Here is a 14,805-nt window from a genome sequence, read left to right on the forward strand (position 1 = left end):
TGAAATGAACTGGAAAGTAGCATGATGTATGAGCATGTTTGTAGAGCGTGAAAATGAGAAAGACTTTTCTGCAGTGACAAACACACCGCTTCAAGTGACTTCAGAGCCCTCGGTCAGATTACCCTGACGCTTTTCATGGATTTTAACGTTGGTATAAGCTATTCTAAGATGTGCAAATATAGCGACATAACATTACTTGAATATGTAGAAAAAGAAGCAAGTCTCCTGGCAAGTCTCCTGGCTCTTGTCTGTGACTATCTCCAGCATGGCTCCAAACGTCTTGTAGTTGTCAGCGAACCATTCAAGCAGGGCCATACTCTCAATCAGCTCATGTTCCTGCCCCGTCTCCTTGTCTTTGAAATAGGACTTGTCCTTCTCCTGCTCTGGTGTTAAATACAAGGTCTTATCATCACTCTCAGCTGAGTCAGCTCCATTGCACTCTGCGCCGTTCACACGAAGAATATAGCGCATAGTATCTAAGTTCTCGTAGACGAGGAGGGTCTCCACTGCTCCCATTTCCAGGGCTTTCAGTGTGTCCTCCACCCCAAAGCAGTATTTCCCTTTGTCGTTCTTGTCTGCCATCTCGTCAAAGTATAGCTTTAAAAGCTTAGTTTCCTGGATGAACTTGACATTGGAGAGGACGTCTGCAGAGAGCTCGATGGCCTGGTTGAAACCATTTTCTCCCCCGTAAGATGTCCACCAGCTTCAGCTGCTTTGCCCGTAACCTCGGGTCAAACATATCAGACAAGCTGAGTTCAGTCTTCAAGTCAGCAGAGCCAGCCAGGACCATCCCGGCTACATTTACCTTGTCATTGGACACAAAGAGCTGGACGGCTATCTCAGCCACCTTCCTCACATAGTTGTGTCTCTTCTCCATCCTCAAACGGGCAAAACGCAGAGCTGACTGTCCTCCTCTGCCGTGCTTCTTGGGCAAGTCAACGGTGAATTTGTGCAGCACCTCTCTGGTGTTTCCCTGCAGTGTACCAAACAGGGCCCCCCTGCCGTCGATCACAATAAAGCCATACTTGGTGTCTTCAGAGAGCAGGGCTGTCAATGCCTCGGTGTGGAACTTGTTGTCACAGAGGTACAGGGAGGTGTTGATTGGTTTGAATGGTTCAAAGTCAACTTTGCCTTCCTCTGTCACAATTGTGCCACAATACACCACCAAACCATTAGGTGGGACTTTGTTGTAGGGTTTTAGCCTCTCCCGTGCAGAGGTGATGGCTCTAAGCACAGAGAGTCTGTTGACTCTACTCTTGATGTTGGAGGCGGTGCCAAACTCATCAGCCAACATCTTGGCCTGTCTATATCTGATCCTTAGGAGGAATGATCAATGAGATCATACTGGTGCCATTACCACGGGCAGCCTCCAAACCTTTGATCACCTTCTTGATTTTCCATATCTTTACATTATTGTCTGCCGTGCTAGGGTTGTGCGCCATCTTTCTGCTGCAATCACTTCAGCGCCTGCTGCCTTCAAGCAAAACCACTCCGCTCTCAGTCTTTCTCTGCCAAGCTCGATGAATCTCTCCATGACGTCATCCTATTCTATATATTAAAGACGGGTGCCGTGATTTTCAGTGATTTTTCCCCCCCCTAAAACATAATCATCAGGTATTAAGTTTATACTAGGAGGAAGATTTTTTCAAAAAAGTATACAGAAATTGTTAAAATTATGTTTTATGTGGACATGCCTCCAGTTCATTAAGTATACCTGGTTCTCACCTTAGCACCTCCTCCACCACCTTAGCACCCACCAGTCCTAGTCCCTCCTCCTCCTCATGCCCACACCTGTTGTGTTATGATAATGAGGGGGAGGGTATATGTTTACTATGTCACTAAAGGGCTGTTTTTCTATTGGCACGTTTGACCCTCAAGGTTTCAGCCTCCAGGTAGAAACTCAAAATAGTCAGAGAAGACATAAAACACCATAAAAACACCACCAGGGGGCTTAATGAAGTTCTATCAACCTCATAGACACATGAAAAACAGAAAAAGTGCAAAACCATGGCACCACCTCTTTAAGATTGGACCTCTGATGTCACGCCTATGTCACTATGACTCAACCATAACCATATAAGGAGTTCCCAATGCAGCTACACCCAAATATGGAGTGAGTTGTCTAATCTCAATGTGTTGTCATGGCATCATGGTGCAAACAAATCAGTCAGCTCCATATCGGATATATATGGGCATAAAAGGGTGGCATGTGGGCATAATCTGATGACATCAGCGATCTCCATATATGGGCATAAAAGGGACAAGGACTGACATATAAAGAGATCCGGTTGTCCAGAGCCACAGATCCGACCGCTATGCCCATTAGACCCTCCAGAAAAACGCAATTATTAACGCATCGCATATGCGCATCGCATAGCACAGCATAATATGAGCATCACATCGCATAGTATGTGTATTGCATAGCATATATAGCTATATATGAGACATATATATCTTTTAAATATAAATAAAAAAACTTTTTTTTTAATCGTCCGCCCCCCAGGCGGGGGCAAGTGCCCCCCATTACCCCCTAACAATCACTATACTTTTGTACAATTGCTGTCCTCACCGAAGACGTCCTTGAACCACATGGGCAGTCTCTCATTAAGCTCTTATTGGACACCACTGCAACAGATTCTGATCCCAACCAATAATCAATTGTCTTTCCCTCAACAGTATTTTACATCAAGGAGAGAAAAACAAATCAGCATACAATGGACTCGATTGGATATACCAGAATGCCCATATAAGGAGATCTCTGTATCTGTCAGTCCTTGTCCCTTTCATGCCCATATATGGAGATATCTATCTGTCAGTCCTTGTCCTTTTTGGGTGGTGAAACCGCCCCTATATGTGAGTTTTGGATATTTGCACACCAAATCCTGTGCTGTGATTGGCCACCAGTGTACCCCCCTAACCCTGCACCGTGATTGGCCAATCACAGTCTATTCAGGACTGTGATTGGCAGGGAAACATGACACATGTGCATAGCCCTATAAATAGGACTATGCACTTAAAAAAAACACATTTATGTTTTTTTTTAAGTGAATCACATGTATTTATTTTCACATGTATTTATCACATGTATTTATTTTTTGTACATGATTGGTTGACTCCATTCAGTATTGTGATTAGCTAGCAAGACACCGCCCACTTCACACTGGGTGTGATTTTTATTCCCATATAAGGAGATTCCTGATGTCATCAGTAAATGCCCATATATGGGCATGCCGCTTTTGTATACATATGGAGCTGACTCGTGGTTTGTTTATGGTTATGTTGTCATAGTGACGTGGCCGTGGTTTGTTTATGGCTGAGTCAGAATGACGTCAGTGGTTTGCCCGCCGGCCCTCCCTCCCATTAGCCAATTTTAATATCGATATCATAATAAATGTTTATCACATGCCGCTACTTAGATTAGCGAAGCGGCACAATCGTGACGTATAGCTCGGCCAATCAGTGAAGCTGACGGGTCTGGTTAGCCAATCAGGGATGGCGGTGCCCACATAACAAACACATTGGCACAGCAACACGATGTGACGCGTTTGTGTGTACAGCTGGTGTCGGAAAGTGTGTCTGCTGATTCGGCTCCCTCTCTCTTTCACATGCTGCAAAAGAGTGTAATTTTTCTTTCATTCTTTATTCATTCATTTTCTTTTTTCCTCACAGTATCAGAACCAGACTACTTATAGTACTCATCCAGATCAAAGAACTCATCATCCACGCTTTGAAAATCCACGTAGTACCGTAAAATACCCCCGATGCCTCCAAAGCCCTTGACAAACATAGACCCCTCCTGGCTCTTGTCTGTGACTATCTCCAGCATGGCTCCAAACGTCTTGTAGTTGTCAGCGAACCATTCAAGCAGGGCCATACTCTCAATCAGCTCATGTTCCTGCCCCGTCTCCTTGTCTTTGAAATAGGACTTCTCCTCCTCTGGTGTTAAATACACGGTCTTGTCATCACTCTCAGCTGAGTCAGCTCCATTGCACTCTGCGCCGTTCACACGAAGAATACAGCGCATAGTATCTAAGTTCTCGTAGACGAGGAGGGTCTCCACTGCTCCCATTTCCAGGGCTTTCAGTGTGTCCACCACCCCAAAGCAGTACTTCCCTTTGTCATTCTTGTCTACCATCTCGTCAAAGTATAGCTTTAAAAGCTTAGTTTCCTGTATGAACTTGACATTGGAGAGGACGTCTGCAGAGAGCTCGATGGCCTGGTTGAAACCATTTTCTCCCCCGTAGGATATATCCACCAGCTTCAGCTGCTTTGCCCGTAACCTCGGGTCAAACATATCAGACAAGCTGAGTTCAGTCTTCAAGTCAGCAGAGCCAGCCAGGACCATCCCGGCTACATTTACCTTGTCGTTGGACACAAAGAGCTGGACGGCTATCTCAGCCACCTTCCTCACATAGTTGTGTCTCTTCTCCATCCTCAAACGGGCAAAACGCAGAGCTGACTGTCCTCCTCTACCGTGCTTCTTGGGCAAGTCAACGGTGAATTTGTGCAGCACCTCTCTGGTGTTTCCCTGCAGTGTACCAAACAGGGCCCCCCTGCCGTCGATCACGATAAAGCCATACTTGGTGTCTTCAGAGAGCAGGGCTGCCAATGCCTCGGTGTGGAACTTGTTGTCACAGAGGTACAGGGAGGTGTTGATTGGTTTGAATGGTTCAAAGTCAATTTTGACTTTCTTCTCTTTGCCTTCCTCTGTCACAATTGTGCCACAATACACCACCAAACCATTAGGTGGGACTTTGTTGTAGGGTTTTAGCCTCTCCCGTGCAGAGGTGATGGCTCCAAGCACAGAGAGTCTGTTGACTCTACTCTTGATGTTGGAGGCGGTGCCAAACTCATCAGCCAACATCTTGGCCACCCTAGATATCTGATCCTTAGGAGGAATGATCAATGAGATCATACTGGTGCCATTACCACGGGCAGTCTCCAAACTTTTGATCACCTTCTTGATTTTCCATATCTTTACATTATTGTCTGCCGCGCTAGGGTTGTGCGCCATCTTTCTGCTGCAATCACTTCTGCGCCTGCTGTCTTCATGCAAAACCACTCCGCTCTCAGTCTTTCTCTGCCAAGCTCGATGACTCTGTATATTAAGACTGGACCTCTGACGTCACGCCTATGTCACTATGACTCAACCATAACCATATAAGGAGCTCCCAATGCAGCTACACCCAAATATGGAGTGAGTTGTCTAATCTCAATGTGTTGTCATGGCATCATGGCGCAAACAAATCAGTCAGCTCCATATATGGGCATAAAGGGGGTATGTAAGGGCAATGGGCATAATCTGATGACATCAGCGATCTCCATATGGGCATAAAAGGGACTGACAGATAAAGAGTTCCGGTTGTCCAGAGCCACAGATCCGACCACTATGCCCATTAGACCCTCCAGAAAAACACAATTATTAAGGCATCGCATCGCATAATATGCACATGGCATAGCACCTTATAATATGAGCATCGCATCGCATAATATGTGTATCGCATAGCATATATAGCTATATATGAGACATATATTTTATTTTTTTAATATAAAAAATATATTTTTTGTTTATCGTCCGGCCCCCAGGCGGGAGCAAGTGCCCCCCATTACCCCCCTAACAATCACTATACTTTTGTACAATTGCTGTCCTCACCGGAGACGTCCTTGAACCACATGGGCAGTCTCTCATTACGCTCTGGACACCACTGCAACAGATTCTGATCCCAACCAATAATCAATTGTCTTTCCCTCAACAGTATTTTACATCAAGGAGAGAAAAACAAACCAGCATACAATGGACTCCATTGGAGATACCAGAATGCAGACAACCAAAAACTGTGAACACACACACACACACACACACACACACACACACACACACACACACACACACACACACACACACACACACACACACACACACACACACACACACACACACACACACACACACACTCTCTCTCTCTCTCTCTCTCTCTCTCTCTCTCTCTCTCTCTCTCTCTCTCTCTCTCTCTCTCTCTCTAATTATACTACATTGCATGGCTAAAGTTCTCTCTCTCTTCTCTCTCTCTCTCTCTCTCTCTCTCTCTCTCTCTCTCTCTCTCTCTCTCTCTCTTTTGTATTGTTCTAATTTTCAAATGAATTTAATTATGGTCATTACTCATTATAGTATTTACTACTCATTTGGCCTGGGACCTCCCTGGAATGCCCTGAATGTCCCCATGGAGGTCCCCGGACCCCACTTTGAAACCCACACTGATCAAAAGCAGTGGTGGAAAGTATTTCCAATCTTCATCACTTTTACTCTTACTTCTACTCCACTACATCTCAGAGTCAAATATTGTAGCCTACTTTTTACTCCACTATAATTATTAGAAAACTTTAGTTATAGCTACTTTGTAGATTTTAATAATAAAATAAAATAAACTCTGGCTCTGGCTTAAACTTTGGCTATTTGAAAATAGCATATCTACAACACGTAGTTGCGAAGCGTTATGAGCTTGTAGATCTGCTATTTTCAAAAGATTTGTATACATTTTATATACTTTGATACCTTGTGAAACGGGACATTCTGCAATCTGCATCATGAGTACTTTAACTTTTGGTACTATAAGTATATTTTGGATGCCAATACTTTTGTACTGTGAGTGGGTGTTGTGAAACATTTGCCACTCACAAAAGATATACAATTTAAAGGGATACTTCACTCTCGGGCCGGGGACACATTTAAAAAAAATATTAAAAATAAATGAAAAAAGTTATGGAAAATTCATGGCCCCCTCACACATTAGTAGGACACTCTAATGCGTGAGGGGGCCATGAATTTTCCATAACTTTTTTCATTTATTTTTAATATTTTTTTTAAATGTGTCCCCGGCCCTAAAGTGAAGTATCCCTTTAACTTTAGTTTCATTGAAAAAGTTACCTAGTATTACTTTAACTCAAGTAAGTTTTGAATTCCGGACTTTTACTTGTAACAGAGTATTTCTACATTGCAGTATTGATACTTTTACTTAAGTACAAAAATGTAGTACTTTTTCTCACCTCTGCACTTTGAAACCCACACTGATCAAAAGATCATCAGACACATGATGCACACAGTGTGTGACTGACTGTGACCCCTTACCCCAATTGCGGTAGTGACCTATAACGTTCCAGATCCTACGATTCTGATTGGCTGCAGATATCACGTCAGTCAATGAAAGGTCTAACATGATGTCAATCTTAAAAAAGGCCCAATGAGGGACGATCAGGGGGGCGTATCTCTGAGGTGCTGCTACGCTGAGTTTCCCTTTCAGTGGTCTGTCTCTTGGATAGTGGACGAAGGAGCTGAAGAATCTGTGATCATGGCTGACACCAAGGTATGTATAGAACCTGTAACATCATATTATTATGTTATTATATCATATTGTATTCAGACATGGGTGTGGGCATCGCTTTAATAGCAACAGACCATGCAATACCAGAAAACCGCTATTCTGGCTCCACTCGCAGGGTGATACGCTATGACAGGCCCGCCGTGTCCTCTGGTGAACTGCAACAATGTGCATTGTTTCCCGGACAACTAGTAAAGATCAGATTGTATTTGACCGTGGGACTTGATCTATAATGTATCGGGCTTATTCTGGGTTAAAACAAATTTGTAGATCCTGCCGCGCATCTGATTCATACGGTATTTTATTTTAGGGTGTGGTGGGTCTTTGAGTTGTCGACTCTACCATAACGTTACTATGGAATGTGTGCGCTAGTGCCTATATGGTATGGCTGTGTTGTGTTGCGGCAGCCGCATCCATAATGACTGTATGGATTTTCAGCCTCCATTACTCCTCCTAACATACGGCAGCCGAGCCAAGCCGCATACATTATGTTCCCAGTAATAAATAAGGTTGATATCCACGTGTGTTTGTGCAACAACTTGGTCTCTGCCCCTCTTAGCCAGAGATTGCATTTCTTTTGAAGAGCTAACAGATTAGGCTTGTTGCAATTTCCTAACACACATTGCAACATTCTGGCCTGCATGGGTCTTATTTTTTTTCTTTCTTGAACATTCTGGCCTGGATCTTATTTTTTTCTTTCTTTTAACATTCTGGCCTGGGTATTATTTTTTTCTTTCTTTAAAAAAAAATATAATAATTACACATAGGCTTCTCCCCCCAGCCCCAGGACTAAATTGTTCTGTACAGCATGTCATATTTCAGTTAGTACTAGTTATACTCCTGGTTATACATGTTATACACTTGACATGTCCCGGTAATTACACATATCCAAAGTCCCTCATATAGTCCCTACTTTTAGACCAACTAGCATTGTGGTACTAACACTGTAACAATACAATAAAATAAAATAAAAAGCGTGATAATATCAGTAGTCTTAAAATGTGGAGGCTTGTAACTACCTTTCACTGCTGCCTTTATCCCGCTCTGTACTCTATTTTCAGCATTCATTAATTGTATTCAAATAATTTCCCCCTGGCCCAGTTGGCACAGTTCAGCACCACCAGCAAGGTTTTGTTCTGAAAAGAGGTTCAGCTGAATCAGTAGGCTCATTGTGGCATGTATTGGCAGACCATCTGCTTCTTTTCATCAGCAATATATTCCACTACAAGACTGAAGAAACACCCCCCTCTCCTCACCCCCACAAAGAATGGGAGGTTTCTAGGTCATACAGTCAGTCAGACACTGGCCATATTACACACCCAGAACAAAGTTCAGCTTTGGAACCAGGGATCATATTCCTTGGCTATCAAAAAAACATGTGCAAACCTTCCTTTGAACTCTGTTGTTTGCAGTTGTGTCATCATTGCATGTTTAGACTGCTAGTTGTTGCCCCGTTGTTGGTGTATGACATAATCTTGACATAATCTTAATCTTATTGTTATCAACTCCTTTGAAGACTAAATTCGACGCAGCAGCCAATGAGGTGAAGCAGCTGAAATCAAAGCCAGCAGATGAGGAGATGCTGAGGGTCTATTCCCTATTCAAACAAGGCACTGTTGGAGACGTCAACACTGGTACTGTCTAATGCCCCCCATACACACACACACACACACACACACACACACACACACACACACACACACACACACACACACACACACACACACACACACACACACACACACACACACACACATTTCTATGAGTGAAATTGTTACTGCATGATTGCATGCATTTAACTTGATATGATGCTGGTCTCAAGTTGGAATCAAAGCGGGGACATTGTGATTAAATAGTATATTATGAGCTAACCAGACATCTGCTTCTCTGCCATCTGATGTCTTCAGGAAACTAGTTGCAGTAATAGTCTCATTAACAAAGCCTAATGATTTCCACCTATAGTATATGTTTCAGCCGTAGGATTCTTAAATTATGCACACGACTAGCTCTTGACAATTAACAACAGCAGCAGGCATCTGTTACTTTACAATATTGACTCATTTGTCTGTTTCATCTCTGAAGCTCGCCCTGGGATGCTGGATTTCACTGGGAAGGCCAAGTGGGATGCATGGGAGAAACAGAAAGGTATGTGTGTGTTCCTGCAGAGGTCGTCACTGTGGCTTAACGTATGGCTTTTTAACAGTGTAGGGTAGTTCCAGTGTGACTGCTGCCATTGCGCTCTACTGCCCTGATCCCTGATCCTATAGCTAGACACTTGACCAATTTGCCTTGGTAGTTAATTCCATAGAGGTAACGTTTATTTAGAGTCAACAATGAGGTTGGTTGTCTTGTGATTGCAGTGACAGGGCTCAAAATTGCTTATACTCCTGAAATATTATCTATCCGACCTCAAAATATAATTGGAAGCACTTGTGTGAGTCAGAGTGCAAATAGTTGTTATGGTCTTCACTGGAACGTCCCTTTCTTTTTACATGAGCTAGTTATTACACTCAGTATGTGCCTTTTGAGCTCACGGTAGGCTCTCTGTATGAAGGAAAGTAAGTGCTATAGTGTGGAGATAGTTTGCTTATTGGCACGACATAGCGGAAATGTCGTTCAGTGCGGCGTTCGATGCCTTGGTCCCAGTGAAGAGATGGATGGAAGTGGGAGGGACAGAGCTAGACCCAATCTTTAATCCGGGCCACAGAATATTGCATATTGCAAGCGAGCTAAGAAAACCAACCTAAGTGGCGCTGTCTGTCTGTCTGTCTGTCTGTCTGTCTGTCTGTCTGTCTGTCTCTGATCTCGGCTCCCCCTACGCACAACAAACAGCGCTGTCCATGGTTCTGAATTCCATATAGTCGACATCTGTCATCTAATTGTCACCAGGTGGATGCAGTGACAATGACACACAATAATACCTTAACCCAGGCATACAAGTACACAATTGTCAACAATACATTTAGGGAAGTCTTTGCCTCCTCTGCCAGTTCAGTGGCCTTTTGGTTAGAATGTTGTGGTTCAATTCTGTAAATATAGTTGGTAATCCTTAGGTGGGTGCTGCAAAATCTTTGCTGGTGCCTCCAGCTTTTTGAAGTTGGGAGCACCAGTGCTACCAAGCAATAAAGTTAACTTCAAGCCCTGAGTGACAGCAGAAGGATGCCAAATTATGGATACATATTATGTCATCATTTGCCATTGTCGGACCCCCACGGTTGGCTAATTAGACACCAGCTGCTGTGAAACCACAAATTAGTCAAAAGTTTGGTAGAGAATGACTGTGTGAAATAATTGATAAACCCTCCTGCAGAGCCACTGTAGCTCCTAACTTTCTGTCTCTTGCTTATTCTGTAAGGCCACATGCATTTCATGTGTACATTAGTATAATAGTTTCCATTGTCCACCACATCCAACTAGTAATTACAACTAGGAATTAGGTATTTTTCGGATAGCTCCAGACCATAGACTCTGCTCACTCCAATGAGTGGACTGCTTATAGTTTCAGTCTGATTACATAATGCGTCAAACATGGTGAAGTCAGCTGAATACGCAGTTTTGTAAATAATTAGTTCTTAATCTTGCCTTGCCTTGTTAAATAAAGGTTAAATTAATAATATATAAAAAGTCCACAGTTTTGACCCCTTTCATATGGCCATAGTTAAATTCTAGCTTGCTTTAGCTTTATTTAGCACGATCTCCAGAATTGTACTCTTTTGTACATGTATATAAGCTGTAACAATACAAATCTTGAATCTTGGAGTTATCCAATGACTTACACGTGCGTCCGTATCCAAGGGAATGTTTTCCATCATGTTGCCTCCCACATGACGTGAACAGCAGCTGTACATTTCATTTTCTAACTCTAATCGTTATTCATAAATGGTATCTTTCTTTAATGCCTTTTTCTTTCTTTTTTCCAAAGGAAAGAGCCAAGAAGACGCCATGATTGAGTACATCGCACTGGTGGAAGAGCTGAAGGGAAAACATGGAGTTTAAAGTTCTACATTGTAAAATCCTGAGTGTTAATTTAACAAATGGACCTTTACAGGTCCGCACTTGATTTTATTTGTACACATTCTGAGTTAAATTAACACTTAGGATTTTACTGTGCATAGTCATGACCTGCCTGTGCCAGACACTTGCTGTGTAGGACATGCTGGTAGTGACCACCACTGTGAATGCCTTAAATATTGAAGTGCGCCCTTTTCTACAGTACAGTACATACATGTGAATGCCTAGTAGATCTGTCAGTGTCCCATGGAGATTTTAAGGGACATAAAGCAAACCGTGGACAGCCAGATACCGTCCTCCACCACTGCAATGCAGCCTCAAACATCATACTGTATCGTGTTTTCAACTGGTTGTACAGTCGAAGAAATCCTGTAATATGACATATAAAGCCAGACTTGTTAAGAAAACTGTTCATGCTGTGGGTTTTTGTGTTTCTTGAACTTTCCTTTTGTATTTCAAGTTTGCACACACTTGTTGGCAGTTGATAATTTTGTCAAATTGTAACTTTGCGCATGCAAATGATTGGCAGTGGGGAAATGTACAATTTGTAGGCTTGTACTTCCAGGATCAGGTCAAATTGACTTTGCTAGGTCACGAAATGGCTTGTAATGTTGGTGACATTTCTTTCGTGGGATCAATAAATAAGACAACAGTGAATATATTTGTTATTTGTACTTTTCTATGCATTGTTTTTGACATTATGTTTAAATCCCATTATGTTGTCAGATTAAGCAAACTACTCTTGTTTTTGGTTACTGTTGGTTTTGTTTCCTGCTTGTTCCGGAGGGTCCCCAGCAAAACGTGTCATATAGCAGTTAACGCCTTTTTGAAAAAAAACAGAAACAAAAAAAACTACTACTAACACAAATGTTGTACGGGGGTCCCTGGCCCAGGATCGTTTTTAATGATAATACAAATCTACAAAGTAACAAGTAACTAAAGTTTTCAAATAAAAGTAGTGGAGTAAAAGTATAATATTTGCCTCTGAGATGTATGGTGTAGAAGTAAAAGTACAGAAAATTGGAAATACTCCAGTAAGTAAAAAATACCTCAAAATTGTACTTGAGTACAGTACTTGAGTAAATGTACTTAGTTACTTTACACCATTGAGTAGTAGTCTAAATGTAAGTCAAAATATGGCGTGAAGTTCACGCCGTGAAATCAATATGCTTCACAAAAAAATAATAAAACACATACAGACTGGAGACTGGTGACACATTAAAGGGGAAAGGGCGAATAGATGCTTCCACACAGATGGCCTACTGCGTGCAATATTGTTCTACCTCACCTAGGCAGTATTTTGCAAGCAAATAAGGGGAGATAGCTTTGCTACTGCAATTATATCTCTGCCTAATGTTTGTAATAGGTGCACTCATATTTTAACCACTAGGGAGCACTATACTGCTTTCAAATACAGAATACAGTACATCAGTGCCTTAATTTCTCTGGCCTCTCATAGCCAGACAACTAGTCCCTTATCTCTGAATGCTACATAGTCTGGAATTACCCCTGAAAGCTGATAACAGGAAGTTGTCATGTTTGTCATTTCCGTTCTCTAAAATATATTTTAAAATAATCTTCAAAATATTTTAGTATTTTTGCTAAGCAGCAAGCTATAAATGCTTTTGATTCATTTGATTAACTGTACATTGGGACAAATTTGCACGACTGAAAAGATCAAAGGGAAGTTGGGGGGAGGTGGGTCATCCGCTTTACTCTCGAATCGTTTTCAGCACTTCCGTTGCGCAGACTGTATGACGGAAGCATTTTAAAATTGTCAACAGTCTGGCTCGAGAGACTATAATTTCTCTGTCGTTTATGTCCAGGTGACTTCCACCTCACAGAAGCAGCATCGTCGGCCAGACATCCTTGAAGTGCTGGTCAGGTGCCTGATCGTCCTGTGCACGGCCCTGGCTATCATCCTTTCCTCCATAGCTGTGTGTGACGGCAACTGGCTTCACACAGCAGGCGGACGCACGTTTGGCCTGTGGCACTTCTGTACCACAGAGGAAGTGGTGGCTGATCCGGAGCCTGGATGGAGTGTGAGTCAAGGAGCTTTCAGACAGCCTTGGAATAAGGATCACCCAAGCCCAGCAATGCTTAGCTACCCTAGTTGCACCACCCAGTTTGGTGAGTCTGGAGTCACTGGAGCAGAGGTGGGCCTTGGGCTGTGCCGTTTGCTCGTCACCCTGGCCGTGGTGGCTGCCTTCTTTGGCCTGGAGCTCCAGGTGATGTCCCATGTGAGCGAGGGCCTGGACGCGGCTCGGCGGTGGCGAATGGGGTCCGGTCTTGTCCTGGTGTCGGCGGCCATGTCAGCTCTGGGTGTGGCGGCGTTTGTGACACTGCTCTGGGAGTTTGCGATGCCGATGGGCTTCACGATGGGCTTCACCCTCACCTTCTGGAGCCAGTTCACTGCAGTCTGTCTCTTCTGCCTGAATGGGATGGCGGCCCGACACATCGGTCATATGGATGTGCCATGGCCACCTAGAGAAAGCCTGGAGAATTGCTAAAGGCTTCGCCTCTGGTTGATTGTAAGCTGAAGTGACGTTATCTTTGGAGGTGGATCTGTGTCAGTTTTACAAACATCAGAGTAAAGTCAACCTTTTACAAACATCAGAGTAAAGTCAACCTTGAAGTTGAAGTTAGAGATAGCCCGAAGGTTCTAGAGTTGGAATTTACTAAGGGAAAATGTTATAATTTTCTTACATTGTAATGTTCTGAATACAATGTCATGTTCTAAACACAATGCTATACTTTTGGTTTGCAGTGTTCCAAAATTAAGATGTTCTGAGCATGTTCTAATGTTCAAATAGAATTATTGCTTCAGGGTGTGAGCAGTGAGTTTGGGGGAAGCTGATTGTTGCAATCCCTGATTGATGCGCAACCAAAAATAGCAATAATAAATAAATAAATAGATAGATCATACACTTGCAACGTATTGTTTTATTTTCGATATGTGACAACAGCCCACAACTAAGTATAATTCAGGCTCAAAACAGACTGTTATCATCCAGAGTGACATGAAAAAAAATTGTTATGGAAAATATCAGCACAGATGGAATGTCTTTGACCAACTATCATTATAACATTACCCTAACCTAAATGGTGCATAATTACAAAGGGTCTCTATTCTGTGCTGTCAAATGGGAAAGGTTTTCTACTGCACTCTTTGAACATTGGGGTTTCTTTGGGGAACCTTGGTGGATGTTAATAATGTGTTTTGCTCAATTAAATGCTTTAACATTTGAAGCACCTGTTTCCCCCCTCTATCAACAATGTATTGTGCAGAAGATAGGAAACTATTTTTTTGGGAGTAGAAAACCAATGTTTTCTTAACTATGACAATACAGGGCATAGCAGTGGCGGCCATTTTCTGGTTCCACTCAGAAAAAGCTAATGCATTTTTCCCATAGAGATT

At 42.7% G+C, this 14,805-nt stretch overlaps 3 protein-coding genes and 1 pseudogene across 4 annotated transcripts; 2 read left to right on the plus strand and 2 right to left on the minus strand.

Annotated features, from left to right (window-relative positions):
- Positions 1-192: 192 nt before the first annotated feature.
- LOC308106266 (eukaryotic peptide chain release factor subunit 1-like) lies at positions 193-1,442 on the minus strand (annotated as a pseudogene). The gene has a single exon. The product of its transcript is annotated as a eukaryotic peptide chain release factor subunit 1-like (transcript).
- Positions 1,443-3,682: 2,240 nt separating this feature from the next.
- LOC308106267 (eukaryotic peptide chain release factor subunit 1-like) lies at positions 3,683-5,014 on the minus strand (the record flags this gene model as incomplete). The annotated part of the gene is made up of 1 exon (XM_080457320.1): positions 3,683-5,014. One exon carries the CDS (start codon positions 5,012-5,014, stop codon positions 3,683-3,685), a length of 1,332 nt encoding a protein of 443 aa, XP_080313446.1.
- A 2,231-nt stretch (positions 5,015-7,245) lies between these two features.
- Positions 7,246-12,044, plus strand: dbi (diazepam binding inhibitor (GABA receptor modulator, acyl-CoA binding protein)). Its single transcript, XM_080456664.1, has 4 exons — positions 7,246-7,361; positions 8,893-9,010; positions 9,459-9,521; positions 11,299-12,044. Exons 1-4 carry the CDS (start codon positions 7,347-7,349, stop codon positions 11,370-11,372), a joined length of 270 nt encoding a protein of 89 aa, XP_080312790.1. The 5' UTR covers positions 7,246-7,346; the 3' UTR covers positions 11,373-12,044.
- tmem37 (transmembrane protein 37) lies at positions 11,530-13,897 on the plus strand (the record flags this gene model as incomplete). The annotated part of the gene is made up of 2 exons (XM_080457321.1): positions 11,530-11,535; positions 13,214-13,897. 2 exons carry the CDS (start codon positions 11,530-11,532, stop codon positions 13,895-13,897), a joined length of 690 nt encoding a protein of 229 aa, XP_080313447.1.
- Between the last annotated feature and the right edge of the window lie 908 nt (positions 13,898-14,805).

The sequence above is a fragment of the Gymnoscopelus braueri genome (genome assembly GCF_963280865.1).
Source record: "Gymnoscopelus braueri genome assembly, chromosome: 18".
Classification (NCBI taxonomy): Eukaryota; Metazoa; Chordata; class Actinopteri; order Myctophiformes; family Myctophidae; genus Gymnoscopelus; species Gymnoscopelus braueri.

What these genes read in the sequence shown, in the direction of transcription:
- dbi (XM_080456664.1), top strand. An exon ending in TGTTGGAGACGTCAACACTG is followed by an intron (nt 9,011 to 9,458) that starts GTACTGTCTAAT and finishes TCATCTCTGAAG; the next exon opens with CTCGCCCTGGGATGCTGGAT. An exon ending in TGCATGGGAGAAACAGAAAG is followed by an intron (nt 9,522 to 11,298) that starts GTATGTGTGTGT and finishes TTTTTTCCAAAG; the next exon opens with GAAAGAGCCAAGAAGACGCC.